We start from the raw sequence: 20,523 nt of genomic DNA on the forward strand, positions 1-20,523 counted from the left end.
TGAGGGTGTGGGTACCTGGACGCGAAGTTTTGGCATTTTGCGCTTTCTTTTGTTGCGAATAGGTCTATTGTTGGTGTTCCCCAGCGTAGGAAGTGATAATGTAGGATGTGGGGATGAATTTCCCATTTGTGTGTTTGCTGGTGATCTCGACTGAGATTGTCTGCTAACTGGTTCTGAATGCCTGGGATGTATTGTGCTATTAGGCGAATGTGATTGTGAATTGCCCAAAGCCAATTTTTTTGTGCTAAGAGACACAGTTGTGACAAGTGTGTCCCTCCTTCTTTGTTGAGATAATACATTGTTGTCATGTTGTCGGTTTTGACAAGAATGTATTTGTGGGCTATTAGTGGTTGAAATGCTTTTAATGCTAGAAACACTGGCAACAGTTCCAAATGATTTATGTGAAGTAGTTTTTGTTGATTGTCCCATTGACCCTGTATGCTGTGCTTCTTGAGGTGTGCTCTCCACCCCATCATGGAAGCATCTGTTGTGATCACATCTTGAGGCACTGGGTCCTGGAATGGCCGCCCTTGGTTTAAATTTATAGGGTTCCACCATTGAAGCGAGAAGTGTGTTTGGCAGTCTATCAACACTAGGGCCCTCATTACAACCCTGGCGGTCCAAGACCGCCAGGGCTGTTTTGGCTGAAGCACCACCAACAGGCTGGCGGTGCTTCAGAGGGGATTACGACCGCAGCGGTAGCGCCGCGGTCGCACCGCCGGGGCCGGCGGTTTCCTGCCACATTTGCCCCGATGGTGATAATCCGCCTGCCCAGGGGATTACAAGTCCCCGTACCGCCAGCCTTTTCCTGGCAGTTTGAACTGCCAGGAAAAGGCTGGCAGTACGGGGAGTCGCGGGGCCCCGGCACTGCCCATGCCACTGGCATGGGCAGTGCAGGGGCCCCCTGACAGGGCCCCGTGCAGCTTTTCACTGTCTGCATAGCAGACAGTGAAAAGCACTACGGGTGCAACTGCACCCGTCGCACGGCTACAACACCGCCGGCTCCATTTGAAGCCGGCTCCCATGTTGCGGCCCAGCGGGGATGTCATAATGAGCACCGCGGGAGTGCGGCCACACGGCGGTTACAACTTGGCGGGCGGCCACGACCCCCTAGATCTTGAAGTTGACCCTGTGCTTGTGTCCATTGTTTTGCTAGGCACTGTTGTGCATGTATAATCTTGCATTTGGGACAATGGCTATGCATGAAGACATCATGCCTAGAAGTTTCATTACAAACCTTATTGGGTAGTGTTGATTTGACTGCATGCTTGATGTTATATTTTGGAACGCTTGGACCCTTTGTGGACTTGGAGTGGCAATCGCTTTTTGTGTGTTGAGTGTTGCTCCCAAGTATTGTTGTATTTGGGCTGGCTGCAGATGTGATTTCTGGTAATTTATAGAGAACCCTAGTTTGTGTAGAGTTTCTAGAACGTATTGCGTGTGAAGAAGACACTGTTGTTGAATGTTGGTTTTTATTAGCCAGTCGTCTAAGTATGGGAATACGTGCATGTGCTGTCTCCTTATGTGAGCGGCTACTACTGCAAGGCATTTTGTGAATACCCTTGGGGCTGTTTTTATCCCGAACAGTAACACTTTGAATTGATAGTGTATGCCGTGTATCACAAACCTTAAGTATTTTCTGTGAAAAGGATGGATGGGTATGTGAAAGTACGCATCCTTGAGATCTAATGTTGACATGTAGTCCTCCCTTTTTAGTAAGGGAACCACGACTTGAAGTATTACCATGTGGAAGTGGTCTGACTTGATGAAGAGATTCAGTGTTCTGAGGTCTAAGATAGGTCTTAACGTTTTGTCCTTCTTTGGAATTAGGAAATATAATGAGTAGACACCTGTTCCTTTCTGATGGTTGGGTACTAACTCTATTGCTTGTTTTTGTAATAGTGTTTGTCCGTGTCCTTCTTTAATTTTTCAATTGCTGTGTCCACTTCCGGCCCAAACAATTGTTCTTGGTTAAAAGGCATGTTCAACACTGCTTGTTGGATTTCTGGCTTGAATCCAGAGCTTCTTAACCATGCATGCCTGAGAATGGTTACCGCAGTGTTGACCGTTCGTGCTGCCGTGTCTGCCGAGTCTAATGCGGAACTATTTGGTTGTTGGATATTGCTTGTCCTTCTTCCACAACCTGCTGGGCACGTTTCTGGTGTTCTTTGGGCAAGTGCTGTATAATGTGTTGCATCTCGTCCCAGTGTGCCCTGTCGTAGCGAGCAAGTAGGGCTTGTGAGTTTGCGATCCGCCATTGATTGGCTGCTTGTGCTGCCACTCGTTTGCCCGCAGCGTCGAACTTCCTACTCTCTTTGTCAGGCGGTGGAGCGGCTCCTGACGATTGAGAGTTTGCCCTCTTTCTTGCTGCTCCTACAACCACTGAGTCTGGTGTGAGTTGCTGTGTTATAAAGACAGGATCCGTTGGGGGAGGCTTGTACTTCTTCTCCACCCTAGGTGTGATAGCCCTTCCTTTAACTGGCTCCTGGAATACCTGTTTTGCATGTTTGAGCATGCCCGGGAGCATTGGCAGAATCTGGTAGGAAGTGTGGGTGGATGCCAAGGTGTTGAACAGGAAATCATCCTCTATTGGATCAGAGTGCTTTGCTACATTGTGGAACGCAGCTGCCCTTGATAGTACCTGTGTATATGCAACACTGTCTTCTGGAGGTGATGGCCTTGTTGGGTAACAATCTGGGCTGTTGTCTGATACTGGTGCATCATATAAGTCCCATGCATCAGGATCATCCTGTGTCATCCCTGTATGCGTAGGTGACTGCATTGGAGGTGTTGTTACCGGGGACAGTTGTGGTGAGTGTAGTGGGGAAGTTTGTGGAGAAAATCTTGGTGGTGGGGTTTTATCTCTGGCCACCTTCGGCTGCATTTCTGACTCATGAAATGCCAGTTTTCTTTTGGTTTTAATTGGAGGAAGAGTTTGTATTTTTCCAGTCTCTTTATGAATATACAACCTCCTTTGCGTATGGTCTGGTTCCACCATACCTATTTCCTGCTCAAATCTGTGTTTTTCATGCATTTGGCTGGAAAGTCCTTGCTCTTCTGTGTAAGAGCTTCTTTTTGGCTCCGAAGCTGCTTTTTTCGGTACCAATGCTTCTGATAAAGTCTTTTTCGGTTCCGACGTTACTTTTCTCACCTTGGGTGAGTCGAACTCTCGGTGTCGAGATCATTCGGTGCCGGAATCTCGACCGGAGTCGGATGTCTTCGGCAAATCTTTGGCCTTTTTCAGTGCTGATGTTTGGTCACCCTCTTTTCGATGGGTTAAGCCATGGCCTGCTGGCGGTGGCGTCCCCTTGGCCTTAACGATCTTTGTGGGAGTCTTGGACGGGGCAGTTTTACTCACTGTTTTCTGCATTGTCATGGGTCGCTCACTTTCGGATTCGTCAGAGTCCGTCCCCTGGATGGAAATGATTTCCTCCTCTTCGACGTCGAGTTGTTCTCTCGGTGTCTACGCCATTTGTAGTCTTTTCGCTCTTCGATCACGTAGGGTCTTTTTTTATCGAAACGCTCAACAGGCCTCACAAGTATCCTCCCTGTGTTCTGGTGATAAATACAGATTACAGACTAGGTGTTAGTCTGTATAAGGATACTTCGAGTGGCACTTCGGACAGAAGCGGAAGGGGGTCCGGTCCATTAGTCTTCGTCGATGGATGCAGTCGGGCCGACCAGGCCCCGCTGAAGAGCGGAAGCCCCGAAGGGCCGCCGGAGCGCTTCTGCAATTGGTGCCGATACGCTAACACTAAACCGGTACCGAGCGAGAACAATACCGTTGGATTTTCGATATTTAGCTAACTTTCCCGATTTGAAATACGGAGCGAAGAGGAACACGTCCGAACCAGATGGTGGAAAGAAAACAATCTAAGATGGAGTCGACACCCATGCGCAATTGAGCCGAAAGGGAGGAGTCCCTCGGTCTCGTGACTCGAAAAGACTTCTTCGAAGAAAAACAACTTGTAACACTCCGAGCCCAACACTAGATGGCAGGATAATGCACAGCATGTGTATCTGCAGCTATACATGCCACCGAACATATATATATATATATCGATTCCGACATCTAGTGTTGGGCTCAGAGTGTTACAAGTTGTTTTTCTTCAAAGAAGTCTTTTAGAGTCACGGGATCGAGTGACTCCTCCTCTCAGTTCCATTGCGCATGGTCATCGACTCCATTGTTAGATTATTTACCCGCAGATGGTTAAGAAAGGAGTGATAAAGTATTTAAGAGATGTCTATGCAAATGTAAATGTATATACATATGTACAAATGTGTTAACTTAAACTACTACAGGCTTCCGGGGAGGAGGGAGGGTGCATGTGAATCTGCAGCACAACCTGCCATGAACAGATGTACACTGGGTAAGTGACATTTTCCATTTGATGGCATGTGTAACCTTGTTTTGATATAGGATTGCCTGTATGTGGTTGTTGGAAAGCTACAAAAAAGTGGTTTTGTTTTCCTAAACTGTTTAGTTCTGTCTATGTAATACATTAGAGCTCTTTTCAGATCTAGTGTATGCAGAGCTCTTTCTGCCACAGAACCTGGCTGTGGAAAGAAGACTGGCAATTCCACTCTTTGATTGATGTGAAATGGTGAGACTACTCTTGGTAGGAATTTTGGATTTGTTCTTAGTACAACCTTGTGTTTGTGTACTTGGAAAAAAGGTTCTTCAACAGTGAAAGCTTGTATTTCACTTACTCTTCTTAAAGAAGTAATTGCCACAAGGAAGGCAGCCTTCCATGTTAGAAATTGAATTTAGCAGGAGTGCATGGGTTCAAAAGGTGATCCCATAAGTCTTGTAAGTACTATATTTAAATTCCAAGATGGAACTGGTAGTGTTCTTGGTGGAATGATGCATTTTAACCCTTCCATGAAAGCTTTAATAACAGGAACTCTAAATAAAGAACTATGTTGAATAGTTTGTAAATAAGCAGATATTGCAGTAAGATGTATTTTTTCTGGAGGAAAAAGCTAAATTAGATTTTTGTAAATGAAGTCTTGTATTGATGCTGTAAGAGGATCTATGGTTTTAAATTGACAATAGCAGATAAATCTTTTCCACTTGTTTGCGTATCACTGTCTAGTAGTAGGTTTTCATGCTTGTTTAATGACCTCCGTACATTCCAATAGGAGTTTTAAATATCCAAATCGCTAGATTGAGAGCACTGGGGTCTGGATGTCTGATTTGACCTTTGTTTTGTGTTAGCAAATCTGGTCTGCTTGGGAGTTTGGAGTGAGGTACTACAGATAGATCTAGTAGTGTTGTGTACCATGGCTGACGTGCTTATGTTGGTGCTATGAGTATCATGTTGAGTGAAGTTTGACGCAACTTGTTGACTAGAAACGGAAGGAGTGGGAGAGGGGGAAAAGCCTAAGCAAATATCCCTGACTAATTGATCCATAGAGCATTGCCCCTGGATAGGGGATGTGGGTGTCTGGATGCGAAGTTTTGGCATTTTGTATTTTCGCTTGTTGCGAATAGATCTATGTCTGGTGTTCCCCACTTTTGAAAGTACTTTTGAAGTACTTGAGGCTGAATCTCCCATTCGTGTGTTTGTTGGTGATTTCTGCTGAGGACATCTGCCAACTGATTGCCTGATTGTCTATCCATGGAATGTACTGTGCTAATAGGTGAATTTGATTGTGAACTGCCCATTTCCAAATTATTTTTGGCTAGACCGGACAATTGAGATGAATGTGCCCCTCCCTGTTTGTTGAGATAATACATGGTTGTCATGTTGTCTGTCTTTATAAGAACATTCTGTTGTTTGAGAAGAGGTTGAAATGCTTTTAGGGCAAGGAACATAGCTAATAATTCTAAATGTTTTATGTGTAGCTGTTTCTGTTTGACATCCTATTGCCCTTGAATATTGTGATTGTTTAGGTGAGCTCCCCAACCAATCATTGATGCATCTGTCATGATTATGGTCTGAGGCACGGGGTCTTGAAACGACCGCCCCTTTATTAAATTGCTGCGATTCCACCATTTAGGTGCATATGTGTTTGGTGGTCTGTCACCACTAGATCTTGAAGTTGACCATGTGCCTGTGACCATTGTTGTGCAAGGCACTGTTGTAAGGGCCTCATGTTTAGTCTTGCATGTGGGACTATTGCTATGCAAGATGCCATCATTCCTAAGATTTTCATGACAAATCTCACAGTGTATTGTTGATTTGGTTGTAAAAGTGCAATTAGATTTTGAAAAGCTTGTATCCTATATGTATTTGGAAACGCTAGAGCTAGTTGAGTATTTAGGATAGCACCTAAATACGGTTGTACTTGTGCTGGCTGAAGGTGTGACTTTTGGTAGTTTATAGAAAACCCTAGCGTGTGCAGAGTTTCTATCACGTAACGTGTATGATATTGGCATTGTGTATGATTGCTTGATTTTATTAGCCAATCGTCTAGATATGGAAAGACATGGATGTGTTGTCTTCTTAGGTAAGCTGGTACTACTAAGCACTTGGTGAACACCCTCAGAGCTGTTGTTATGCCGAAAGGTAACACTTTGAACTGGTAGTGTTTTCCTTGTATGACAAACCTGAGGTATTTTCTGTGAGCTGGGTGGATGGGTATGTGGAAATACACATTTTTGAGGTCTAGGGCTGTCATAAAACTTTGTTTTTGTAGCAGTGGGATAACATCTTGCAGAGTTACCATGTGAAAATGTTCTGATAGGATGTAAAAATTGAGGGGCCTGAGGTCTAATATTGGCCTGAGGGTGCCATCTTTTTTGGGAATTAGAAAGTAAAGTGAGTAAACTCCTGTTCCTAGTTGAGACTGTGGAACTAATTCTATTGCTTGTTTGAGTAGTAGAGATTGAACCTCTTGTTGTAACAGAACTATATGTTCTGGGGTTAATTTGTGATATCTTGGTGGAATAGTTAGAGGAGTGTTTATCAATTCTAGGCAATAGCCATTGCGGCTGATTGAGAACACCCAGTTGTCTGTGGTGATATTTTGCCAATGTGCGTGGAACTGCTATAGTCTTCTCCCGCACAGGAGATGTGTGGAGTGGAAGGGAGTGAAGGAAGTCACTGTTTTTGTTGTGTTGCTGGTTGTTTAGAGGTTTGGAATTTACCTCTATTTCTAGAGTATCATGCCCTGTATGTTCCTCTAAACCCACCTCGCTGGTACTGGGTTTGATATGTTGGTTTTGTTTGTGAAGTTGCTGCCTCTGCGGATTGTGGTGTAAAACCTCCTCGAAACTGAGGCTTACGAAATGACCCCTATATGGTGTAGTATACAGAGCAACCATTGCCTTTGCTCTATCGGAGTCTTTTCGCAATTTTTTTATTGCAGTGTCCACCTCTGGCTCAAAGAGGTGTTTCTTATCAAAAGGCATGTTTAACACAGCCTGTTGGATTTCTGGTTTAAAACCAGAGGAGCGCAGCCATGCATGTCTACAAATGGTAATTGCTGTGTTCATGCTCCTTGCAGCTGTATCAGCCGCATCAACGGCAGACCTTATCTGGTTGTTACTGATAGCTTGTCCTTTCCTCGACTACCTGTTGCTCCCTCTTTTGGTGTTCTTTTGGGAGATGCGGTATGATATCCTGCATCTCATCCCAATGAGCTCTATCATAACGGGCTAGTAGTGCCTCGGAATTAGCTATGCTCCACTGATTTGCTGCTTGGGACGCAACTCTTTTCCCTGCAGTGACAAATGTCCTACTCTCTTTATCAGGAGGGGGTGCATCTCCTGAAGACTGGCTACTTACCCTCTTTCGTGCAGCACTAACCACCACTGAATCAGGAGGCACCTGATGGGTAATGTAATCCGGGTCAGAGGGGGCAGGCTTTTATTTCTTTTCTATCCTAGGTGTGATTATTCTTGATTTCACAGGCTCATTAACAATGTGGTCTGCGTGTTTTACCATGCCTGGTAACATTGGGAGGCATTGGTACCTAGAATGTGTTGAGGATAATGTGTTAAACAAAAATTATTCCTCCAATGGTTCATATGCATTGTTACCCCATGGCAAGCTGCAGCCCTAGCTATGACCTGATTGTATACTGTGGTATCTTCAGGTGGAGATAGTTTAGATGGGTAGGTGTCTCTGTCGTTATCTGGGATGGGATCAGGATCATAAAGGTCCCATGGATCTACAATGTCTTCTTGTGAATCAAAAGAATGTGTTGGAGAAGGCATTGGAGGAGGGCTGGTGTGAGGAGAGGTAGATAGGTGTGGAGAATGAGTAGAAGACTGAGGAGGTACTGGCTTCTCTTTTTGCTTTGGCACTTTAGCTGGGGGCTGTGCAGTGTCTAGTTCTTCTTGGAATGCCAGATTTCTCTTTGTCTTTAAAGGAGGTGCTGTAATAATTCTCCCCGTTTCTTTATGGATGTGTATCCTAGATTGCATCTCATCCATAACTTGTAGAATGGGCTCAAGGTCTGACTCTTCCTCAGAGGCTTTATGGCTTTCTCGTAGTTTTTTGGAAAGTCCTTGCTCCTCTGTATAACATGTCTTTTTCGGTTCCGAAGTTTGATGTTTTTTCAGTACTGAAAATGTTGTGGAAGGTCTCGGCTCAGAAACTATCTTTCTAATTTGTCAACTCAGAAAATTGCTGTTTTTTGCTGGAATCCGAAATGGAGCCCTTGATAGTTTTTGTCGACTCTGAAGGAGTCGGAGGTGTGGCCTTTTTCGGTGCCGAACCAGAAGGTCAGTCACCAACAGTCTTTTTTAGGGCCGAACCATGGCCTTCCAGCAGTGGTGTACCCAAGGACTTATGATGTTTCTTGTGTGGGGGTGCAAGGGCAGACGTACTCACATGCTGGCCAGCTGTGATGGGTCTGTCATCTTCAGACTCCAGTTCAGACTGTGTCTCAGATAGAGACTGCTGTTTGCGCCTGCTCCTCTTCGTTGACGTCGAGATGTTCACTGCTCTTCGACGCCATTTTCAGCCTTCTTGCTCTTCAATCTCTAAGAGTCTTTTTTGATTGAAACGATCGACAGGCCTCACAGTTTTCCTCCCAATGGTCTGGAGAAAAGCACAGGTTGCAAACCAAATGCTGGTCTGTGTACGGGTACTTAGCGTGGCACCAAGGGCAGAATTGGAATGGAGTCCGATCCATCAGGCTCTCCATGCGGTCGGTCCGAACAGGCCCGAGTTGGGTGCGTGCAGCCCGAAGGGCAAACAAAGTGGTTTTCCGACAGTACTACTGGTTCGATGTTAGATGGAGAACGCGATCGAGACAATACCGATGAAAGCGAAGGTTTTCTAAAGTTTTCGGAATCGAAATCTCGGAGCGAGAGGAAACACGTCCGAACCAGACGGCGGAAAGAAAACAATCTAACAATGGAGTCGATGACCATGCAGAATAGAAACGAGAGGAGGAGTCACTCGATCCTGTGACTCTAAAAGGCTTCTTTGAAGAAAAACAACTTGTAACACTCCGAGCCCTACACTAGATGTCGGAATCGATATGCATAGCATGTGTATCTGCAGCTACACATGCCATCGAACATATATATAGATATATATATATATAGATATAGATATATATATATAAAGGGACCTCGCTGGAGAGCCCTTGAGGGCTACCTCGCGGTCCCAGATAGGCCATAAAGGGCTAAATAAAAAAAATTAAAAAATTAAACCCGTAGCCCACTATAGGTTAACAGAAATTCACTGAAAAAACAAAGGTTACAGGGACGTTATAGTTAGGAAATACAATTGAAAAAAAATTAAACATAAAAATTCACTTAAAACCCAAAGGTTACAGCGACGTTCTAGTTAGGCTCACATTTTAAACGTTCCAAACCACAGAAATTCACCAGTTATAGTACTTACCCCACAAATGACTGCACTCATGACAGCCCTGATAATATCAATGTAATATTTGCAGTAAAAGGTTTGAAGGAAAAACTGTTCATCGTAAGTTATAGTTACTTGAAATAATTCTAACTATAACTGGTGAATTTCTATGGTTTGGTACATTTAAAATGGAATCCTAACTATAATATCCCTGTCACCTTTGGTTTCTTAAGTGACCTTCCCCCTTCATACCTCGATGTCTAGGTCACACAGACTAGCCCTACATTGCTGCAGAATTAGAGTGACACAGCCAGGCATGTCTGCACAGTGCAACTGATTAAGCCATAGATATACCCACTGAATCTGTGGTATGATAACAGATTTGGTGGGTATTAATTTAGCTGTCTCTCAGCTATACTATACTTTCTGTAGAAGCTCACGCTGGCATCCTCTGGAAGAGAAGGCAGTAGACTTGCTACTGAGTCCCAAAATCTACGGAAAAACCTGCCCAGGACACACGCAGTGTTTAATGACCACAATGCTCAATTGACCGAAGAGAAAATATTTCTCCCAACATTTTCCAGCCATCAAGACTGTTTGTTTGGTAGAACCAGAACAAAGACACTAGGGTCCGCAGTAGCAGTAACTGCCTGCACAACCAGACTTTTTGTGGTGGGATGTCCTAAGAGACAAACTGTGTTCCCAGGGGAGAGTCGATGCCTATGGGCTACAGCCCGATCCACTTGTACACCTATTGCTGTCTTCCCCCAAGCTCCTAATAAAAAGTCAAATAGAGACTCATTATAAGGAAGTAAGGCCTCCACTCACTAAAGGTTCTGTGGATAATTCCACTGAGGTAAGCTGCCAATCCAAGACATCAGCTGCTCTCCTGAACACTTCAGCATAAGAGGAACTAACCTCTGTTGTCATATCTGGGGTAGTCTGAAACTGGAGGGGACTCAAGTCCACTAGCCTAATCCAGTTCTGTCAGTCAATTTCCCTCCAAGAAGGTTGGACAGTACCAATGTTCCCTCTAATTTTTGTCCTCTTTGTGCGGCAGTAAAGGTGATCTGTGCACTGCAGCTAAGACTGCGTGCACTGAAGACAAGCAACAACTTTATATGCAAGCACATGTGGTGTGCAAACTACCAAAATCAATAAGGGTGCCATGGCCCTAATGCAAATCATAAGAAAGCCCCCCTCACCTCTGGGTTAATATTAAATGACAGCCATTAAAGGGGCGCAGTGGGCTCCTTGCACCTCTGTCCATGGGTAACGCTGCATCCTGCGTCCTACCCGTTCTACCTACAATCCCCCTCTATCTGCTATCACCATCCCACACTTATCTACTCCTCGCACCTTTTCTTATCCCTATCCACTTCCACTCAATCTCACTTGTCCTTATCTCCTTCCTAACTTTTTTTTTTTTAGTTTTTTCTTTTCTTCTGGCTCCTTCTTACCTTCCCCGCTTTACGTTCTGTATTTCTGCTTTGCTCCACTTCTCCCTCATCCTGCCTCCTTTTTTCAGTTTACATCCTACCCTTCTCTCTCCCACAGACTTCCTCTAATTTCCCTGCTCTCTCTCATTCCAAACTTACTCTGTGAAATCTATAACATGACTATGCTTCTCTCTCACTCATCTTGTTCCTCTTCTTGTTTCCGACCTCCTTGTTTGTCACCTCTTGGTCTATCCATCCCCTTACGGTTGCTTTATCATCCTTCCCTTCCATATTTCTTTCCCTCACTTTTCCTTGCCTGTCTATATTTAACTTCCCTTTCCTCTTCATTTCTTGCTTAAGTGGAGCAACTTTTAAAAGTCTCCACATGTTTAAAACTTTGTATGTGGGTTGCACTGTACAGCACACATTTAGTGTGAAAAGTCATGGGATATTTTTGTACTGGAAGACCCCTTCAGTACAAAAACTATGCTTGAAAGAACCCTCATACCCTTCTTCTAAGGTCAGGGCTACTGGAATTAATCAAGGTCATGGCCTTTTCCACATAACTATAAATTTGCCGCATGCCACGTAATCCATCATCTGCTTTATAATCTGAAGATATTAACTCCCAAACATTGTTTCTAGTTCGAATGGATCAAAAGTTACTAAAACCATGACTACCTGTATTGCCGCAAAGTGGAAGACCCTTCACAAAACTTGACTGGTCACCTTTCTGTTGCTTATTGTTGTATTTCGGTGTTAAATTGATACGAATGTGGCACAGCTGATGCCCAGACAAGGTTAACAAGTTTAAAAGTGACAATATAATGAAGTATTAAAGTCATTAAATGGGTCGCATTATGCTGCATAATTTGCATTTCCTTGTTGCATTAATCAACCCTGACCCATGATTTGGTCCTTTTCTGCCGTATAATTCTAGTGACCCTAACTATGGTACAAGGTACAGGTGGTCGAGTCAACAAATTAACAGGGACAGCTGAGCCAAGGATCAGCTCTAGCACTTAACAGCAGATGCACGAGCCGAGCCTTGAAAATATGTGCCATGTCAATCTTGCAGCACTGATCATGTGAGACAATGGTAAGGTGTCTTCAAAATTTAAATACAATTTTTTAAATATGCATTTGTTTCACCTTAATCAGGGTCACTGATATTATACAATTCTGCGGCTGTGGCTTTCTTCTCATAATTATGGATTTTCTGCATTTGTCACAAAATCCATCATCTGCTGCATAATCCGCAGATTTTAACAAAAAAACTGTTTCCAGCTGAAATGGATCACAAGTTACTAGAATGTGGCTGGATGTGTTCAAACGCAATGGAAGGCCCTTCACAAAGGTTAACTTGGTAATCTTTCAGTTAACTATTTTTGCATTTGGTAGTTAACCTGGTATAAATGAGGTGAAATATTTGCGCAGACAGTATTATCATGTGTAAAAATGACAAGACAATAAAGTAATACTATAAAAAAAAGCTCCTTTAAGCAGCATAATTTGCCTTTTCTTGCTACAAATTTTAGTGAACCCTCCTGCATAATGTGGTGCTCCCTCGCAGCATAATTCGAGTGGCCCTGACCTTAGTACACCAAATTATGTGCAAAGTATTCATTAAAAGTCGGAGTTTTTGAAGTGAGAAAGGTTCTTGACCTCACTATTTCTGAACTAAAAGGCAAATCACAGATCTTGAGTGCACTATATGTGGGCTAGATTCTAATTAAAACTGGAGCAACTTTATAGGTTAATAAAATCAAATACAAGATATGTATTATACAGTGCGCAGCACGAACTCATGCTCCCTCATATGTGAAGATGATCAAAAAGGAGGATGAATAAGAAGTATTTGCAATTTTATATAACAAACTCGACCTTAAAGGATTAGAGTACCTTATCTGAGCATGAAGACTGGTATCTGTTTTCTCAGTTCCAAAACATCAGCTGCTCTGGCAGTAATCTCAAGTACTCCACTCTCATTGCGAGTGAAATAGTCACATGTGTTTATTTCACACTGCCTCATGCTGGCCGCATGAAATGCCCCAAACTTAAACTCAAGGAAACAGACCCTTTTGACACTGAAGGATTTGATGGGGCTCCTGGAGCGCCTGCCACGAAGAGAGACAAGGGGAGTTTTCACACCTCCCTTTTATGTTTTAAGCCTGGGAGTGGCGAGCGCGCTCCCTCATAGTCTTGCACTTGAAGAAGCAAGGCTACGTGCGCGCATGCATGCAGCCTACAGGGAACAAGGGACGGTACTGCCCAAAGGGTTTTGATACTCTAGGTCATGGGTACTCGCAAACATTTTCTCTGGGGCCAGAAAGTTTGGTCTGTTGTGTGACCGAGGGCCGCATTGATGCTAGCAGAGTGACGATCAAAGGGTGGAGAGGGCTCTGGGTGGGGAGAGGTTATGGTGGGTGTAGGGGATAGGAAAGCATATAGATCTAGTAGCTGAATAGCACAATGTGAAACCAGAAAACCTGGCATTAATCCCAGCTTCAACTCTTTACCTACTTGTGTGATCCTAGGCAGTTGTTTTATTTCACGTTCCCTTCTTTATCTTCATTATTGTATGCAAGAGGACCTCGCAATGCATGGCTTCAGGATGTGCACCGAGCAAACCCTTCTGCTGTGTTTAATTTAATAAATGAAGATGTTCATGTATAATAGTAAATCAGGCCAATCAAAGAGTGCAGATAACAACTGACTTGCCTCTTATTTCACTATTGGCATTGTTATGAAGGTGGGGGATGAATTAATGTTTCTGAATTTATGTTTGAAATCTATCACTTAATAAAATATATAAATATCTCCATGCTCTGATATTATCTGATGTACTATGATGAAATGGTTCTGCGCGTTAATGAAAAGCACTTTTTGAATTTTTAAGAACCCTTATCATAGTTGTAGACATTTGCTGCAAGATTTCTTAAAGAATGAAAATGTTCCTGCATTTAAGCAGTGCAGGGCAACTTCCTTACATAATCTTCAAATAATGTTTAAATAAAGGATTGCCTGTTAATTTAACATCCTCTTAACATTAGTGCCCAGTCGAGTAAACAGCAACCTGGCCCTACTGGTTTCCAGGGGGCCGCTTGTAAAGGTCAAAAGGGCCGCATGCGGCCCCCAGGCCGTACTTTGAGTAACACTGCTCTAGGTTCTCTCCTTCAAAACTAAGTGTTCCCGCGGGAAAAACATTAATAGGTTGTATACAAACAGGAGAGTTGTTTAAATCGGTTGGCTCCATTGGCGCCGTATCCAATGCCGTCCAGCGTCATTGTGGTGTTGCTTCGGCATTGCCAACATCAATGTAATCAGCTGAACAGACTCCGGCATCGCAAGTGGGAATCTAGAAGGACTGTGCACCGGCACGTATCCGATAATGGATTCAAAGAGGCTAACAGACACAGAGGGCGAACTAGCAAGTGATGATTCAGATAGGATACCACCTACATCCTTAGGGATAGAAAGCACACCAGAGGGAGGCTGAGGTCCCAAAGACTTCATGCAGGGAATTGTAAAACTCCTGAATTTGGGCACAGTTGCCCCAGCTCCAGGAAAAACAGTTAGGTGAGGGGTGAACTCCTGTTTAGACTTAGCAATTGAAGGCTGGGAAACGGCATCAGAGACGCCAGACTTACTCATCGGTTTTGGAGTCTCCTTCGATGGGCTCTCGCATAAATGGCACCTCGATCACTCTGGACTTCGACGGGGACCAACAATGCTGCAGGGCCTCCGATAATCGAGACCCCAGAATTTTCATTCAACACTCTCTCAACGTCTTCGGTTTAAGACCAAGACAGGAACCACAATCCTCAGAGTAATGGTGGCACCACATACAAATGGTATGGGGATCTGTGACCAACATCTGTCTGTCACAAAATCCATAGGTCTTAATCTCTAAAGACATCACAAAAAAGCACATTCTTTCCTCGACAAAGTGTTGAGATGGGCCGGGAAATGGCTCCCTAACTGCTCCGGATTGCAACCATGGAAAAGAAGGAGCTGATGCTGGCACATCAGAGGAGGGTATATGAACTCTGTCGAAGTCACATCCAATGGACGACGTCGATACGGAGTCGCACAATGCCCTCTTCCAACACACAGATGTGATGGGAAAAAACGTTTCCAGATCCAGTCTGGAGCCTGGGGAAGATTCCAAAGTAAGGAACCAGCAGCTAGATGTCTCTATGATATAAGATATACAATATCTGCAATATCTTCACCTTCGTAAAAATGATTTCCTTTTAGAATTAGTTTAAAGGCAAAGTGTTGTCAACTGTGGGAAACTAAGTTTGAAGTTTTTTATTCCATTTTTTTTCTTTTGTCTTAAAGTCATGCATAGAGCACATTGTTTAGCATTGCTATAATCTGAATATGTACAGTTGCATATGCATTGTTTATATTTGAAACTAAAAATAAAATAAACAGATTTGATCCATGAAGGCAAAGTGTTTAAAAGGTAACACACATAATACAGTCACCAGATATTAAAACGATGCCTTTTTACCATAGTGTGCATCCCTGATCCTTCAGAAAGATTATAATCCACTACTCCGAGAGAGAAAACACAAAAAAACACACATGCAATCTAAAAAGAAACAGGGAGTAAAATATTAACTTGATACCTGATCTCCCCATTTCCAGTCAACACCTCTCATCACTCTGGTGCCAATTTTCATCATAGTTGCTAACTCTGGCCCAGAAACGGGAAGTTGCAAGGGAGTGGTTTCCTTTCTCGACTCTTCCAAAACTGTAGCAGATGGTCCAAGAACACATGTACTTATATCATCTTCAAAGTTGTCCGAACTGGGACCTAAACAAAGCAAGAACAATTGTCATTATGATAAAGGGACAAAAATAGCTCAGCACAAAAATTAACATTTATCTAAACATTTGTGCTAAGACAGGGCACATAAAAATACACTATATGCAAACCTGATTCCGCGACTGACACATGTACATGAATCAAAAACAGGTTATTTTAAACAAAAAGACAGGGACAGAATGAGATGCTCTGAACGGTGGACAAAAGAAAACGTCCGATCACTGCCCAATAACAAAAGCCAGCAGACAGGAGGAACCAATAAAAGAACAACAATTAAGACTTCAGCAATGCAGATTATCAATTATCATAAACCAGCAGACATTTGGTTTAACCTCAAGGTAAAACAGCCTAACAGCAAATCAAGCAACATTGGGAAGAAATTAAAACTTAAGAGCAGGCTCCAGTTTTCTGGCACTAAAACACAAGTTCCTAAATATTAAAGAACGACCTTCTTTCAGGCAGATTTCCCCTTGATCTATCAACCTGAGGTGTCATTAGCATCAGTGTTTTGTCTAGGTTTGTCGATACCCAAATGTATACAAATGAACTTTGTTGATTAGAAGCTACTGCACATTTTAGGAAGGTTACATGGGAATATGAAGCGTCTGAATCTGACCGGTTTAGTCCAGCTATTTGAGTATGTGAGCTAAGCTGCAAAGGTCTCTCAAACTTGGAGGTCAATGGTGTTGAATGCTAATAATATATGTCTTGTCTGCAAAGTTTGTTTGTCTAAATCCGAGGTAGGACCAAAGGGGAAAAATCATAGAAAGCACAATAATTAGACACACAGTCCTAATGGTGTACCTCCCGGAGGACTTTATACATTAAAGGAAGTTGAAAGGGCACGGAGGCAATCACTGAATGGAGATCGATTGGCAAGAGGAACCTATGTGTAGAAACTTACTGCAGAGTTAATCGTAAATCCTAGACAGGGATGTAAAAAGCAATACTGCTTCAATTGGCAAGGTTTTCTGTTGCTACATCTTTCACAGAGTTGATCAACTGAGTTAGTTATATAGCCCCCTCATAAAATGATTAAGGCACTTCATCACAGTTCTCATCTTTCAGGTAGAGTCCATTTTGCCTTGCAAGCTAGAACACAATCATGGCCTACAGATTCAGATACACAAGAGTGTGCATTAGCTTTTGAATAAAAATAAAGCAATGTTGAGTTATCCACGAACCAATAACTCATAAAAAGTGTTTCTCTTTTCTTCAGCGGTATCTGTACAGGATGTGTACGAAATCACCATCAGTATAGACCAATTGATGATATTTAAGGCCAAGAGCATGGTACCATTGATGCTATATTTGGCTCCTTCTGTGCTCAAAGACAAAGGGAAATGAACGACTGGAATGCTTATACTTTTCTGAGTGTGTACAAGTGTGTAACGCAATACCACCACTCTGTCTTGTCCCAGAGGAGCAGGAAACAGATGTAATTCCTAGAACAATAAGTGTTGGATACCAATTAAGATAAGACGAATGTTAGGTGCTTTCTGAAACCGCACCCAATGTTAGGTTTCCGATAACCTCAGGTTTAGGGAGCTGGGTTCTGGTTGCTGTAGCCCCACTGTTTACCTTGCTTTTGGATAAAAACTTGGACTGAAGTGTACTGGGTTCCTACTAACCAGATCCCTAGTGTCAGTGTTCTTTCCCCAAAACAGCACAGTTGTTTTGCACAACTGGCAAACTCCTTAACTAACACTGCAAGTCCCAAGTAAATAGCACCTCCACTACCTAGGTCATAGGGTACTAAAGGAAGGCCCCTGAGGGCTGCAGCATGAATTGTGCCGACCTCAGGGACCCTCTCACTTTCGCAGGCTGCATGTCTTTGTGCCGAGATAAATTGAAACAACGACATGGTACACAGCCTGTGTGACATGTCCCCTGACCTCAGTGATGGATTTACTAGAAACTGCACACAGAGGGCACCTGAGAAGTTAACCCCTGAAAACCTACGAACTTCTCGCATGGACACGGTCTAGTGACAACCAGTGCAGCCACTTTAGACAGAGTTCTGGACACCTGGGGTGAGAGCCAACACTCTTGAGGGCTCAGAACAAAGGCATGCTCTGGGCATAGGTGCTAACACCTCGTCCAGGCAGGATGGATATCCCAGGGTGGGGAGCTTCAAAGGCCTTGCTGCCTTTGACATGCAACCCAGGCCTCACCAAATGGAAGAGAAGGCCAAACCCCAGTTTCTGGCCCCACTTTTGGCGGCAGGACTGCAGTGAAAATTAGAAAGATTAGGAGGTGTGCCCACTTCATGCCAGCCCCACCCTTAAGGTCATTGAGCTGAAGTGGACTCTACCTTTTAATTCCTCCATCTTGTTTGGAAGGAATGTAGGCCACTAGGGTTAGGGTTATGACCACTTCCTAGGGGAAGTGGTCATAAAAAGTGTGTAATCACCCTAAAGGTGAGTAGCCCACTGGCTACCACCTAGTACTCCCTGCAATGCCGCTAAATTCTGTATTTAGGTGGCACCCGTGAACCTCAGAACCCTGAGCCGGACACTACAGAGTCGCAGCAGCAGAGAAGACTGCAAACCCCAACTGACAAGGGCCCCATTCCTACCGGCCTGTCTGCAGGACTCAGCGATCCTGCGTCAAAAGGTGGCCCATCCTGCTGCCCAGCGACCTCCAAAGCTTTTGGAGGACTGCCTGCCTCCGACAAAGGTCAAGATATTCCGAGAACGGCAGACCTGTTCAAGAAGAGACCAACTTTAAAAACTCTCTGCCCTGAAGGAACTGCAAAACCACCTCCGGACCCACCTCTGCACCCGACGCCTATGGCCGAGTCCAAATAGCCCACCAGTCCTGTGAAGGCTCCCCAGCGATCCTGAGCTCAAGTCCACTGTGGACTGACCCCTGCCGGACTCTGCCTAGAAGCCTGCAGTCTCAGACCGAAGACTCCCCCTGACCGCGACCTGTCCAGTAAGCTGTCACTGATACCAAAGGACACCCCTACACCCGAAGCCCCTGGGCCTTGTGAAGCTGGACCGACGGTGTCCCTTAGTCCCCTAGCATCAGCACTTACCTGGGCAGCTGGGGGTTTTCTTCATTAAGCCTCCTGGCCCGAGTCTTTCTCCAAAACCAATCTCTCCCACTAATTAACATAGGGCACCTGATGCAGTGTTGGCAATCTACACCCGGCCGCCCCGTGCCACTGAGGGTATAAGTTTGGTGCTACCTTGTGTGAACCCCCCCGTGCCTACTCCAACCCCAGGAGATCAACCCCTGACACAGCTTTAATCACCTGTGAACAGCGCATCTTTGTCCACCCCCAGTCTCCATTGGTTAATATAGGGGTCCCAACCCCGAATTTGACCTCTGCACCCGTTCCCGCCCCTGTGCCGCTGGGGCTGCACTCTTGGTACGGATTTGGTGCCCTCCTTGCATAAACTGGTTTGTACCAGTCCAGGGACCCTCAGTCCCTGTTCAGGCACAAAACTGGAAAAAGCAAAGGGGAGTGACCACTCTCTTGTCTATCACCACCCCAGTGGTGGTGCCCAGAGCTCCTGCAGGTGGCCACTTGATTCTGCCATCTTGAATCCAAGATGGGCAGAGGCTCCTGGGAGCATATGAGTGGTCAGGTTAGGCAGGTGATGTCACAGCCCCTTCCTGATAGGTAGTCGCCTTGCTAGTTGACCAATCCCCCTTCCTGGGCTATTTAGGGTCTCCCTCTTGGATGGGTCCTGAGATTCGATGTGCAAGATTCCACCAGGACTCCTCTCTATGATTTACTTCATCTTCTGGCCACTGGAACCAGAACTGGACTTGTCAGGAACCAACAATCTGCAACTTCAGCAACTACTCGGCTTTGCAACATTGTTTCTCCGGCTCCTTCCAGCAACTGCAACATTTCCCCAGCTGTGCATCCTCTGAGGTGAAAGAGACTCCGGCCCGCACCAAGAAGTAAGGAGGAATCTCTCTTGGAGTGAAGCAGTCACTCCACTGCATCTGCAGGCATCACATGCAATGACAACCGGCTGCGTGGATCTTATCTCCTCCGGAACTGCGTGGATCTTGCATCACAGGTGGTGGTCTGGAATGGTCCCCTAGGTCCTCTCTGCCAGCTGTCTAACTTGGGAGACGATAAGCCCTTGCCTCTCCTTGCAGACAGTACCCCTGTGCACGACTCTTGCAGCTACCAAGGTTTGTTTGCTCCTGCTACAAGGGATCTTCAGGTTTCGTGTAGCCCCGGTCCCCAGCACTTCTTCTGGCCAAGTACAGTCTCCTCTCTGCTGTTCCAGCAACATGGGACTCCTCTTTAGGTGTGCTGAGTGGGCCTCACTGTGACTTGCTGTGCCTGTTGCCAGTGGGTTGCCTATGGGGGCTGCATCCTCTTCTGGTGACTCCTGACTGCTGAGGGTCATCCTAGACTCCCCTCCTTGGGTCGAGTCCCCAGGATATTGCTGGTCCTCTTCAGCCTTGCAGCACTTCTTTTCTTCTTCTAGATTTGCCAAGACATGTT

The 20,523-nt window shown here is 44.7% G+C and overlaps 1 protein-coding gene across 4 annotated transcripts in view; it reads right to left on the reverse strand.

The window, feature by feature from the left end:
• The window catches only part of HERC2 (HECT and RLD domain containing E3 ubiquitin protein ligase 2), a 1,448,528-nt gene that overhangs the window by 971,974 nt on the left and 456,031 nt on the right, over window positions 1-20,523 (reverse strand). For all 4 annotated transcript variants that reach the window (XM_069204283.1, XM_069204284.1, XM_069204285.1 and 1 more), the window contains exon 36: window positions 15,847-16,034. In XM_069204283.1, the coding sequence (XP_069060384.1) occupies window positions 15,847-16,034 (188 nt within the window). The remainder of the gene's footprint in view (window positions 1-15,846; window positions 16,035-20,523) is intronic.

The sequence above is a fragment of the Pleurodeles waltl genome, chromosome 8 (genome assembly GCF_031143425.1).
Source record: "Pleurodeles waltl isolate 20211129_DDA chromosome 8, aPleWal1.hap1.20221129, whole genome shotgun sequence".
NCBI classification, from domain to species: Eukaryota; Metazoa; Chordata; class Amphibia; order Caudata; family Salamandridae; genus Pleurodeles; species Pleurodeles waltl.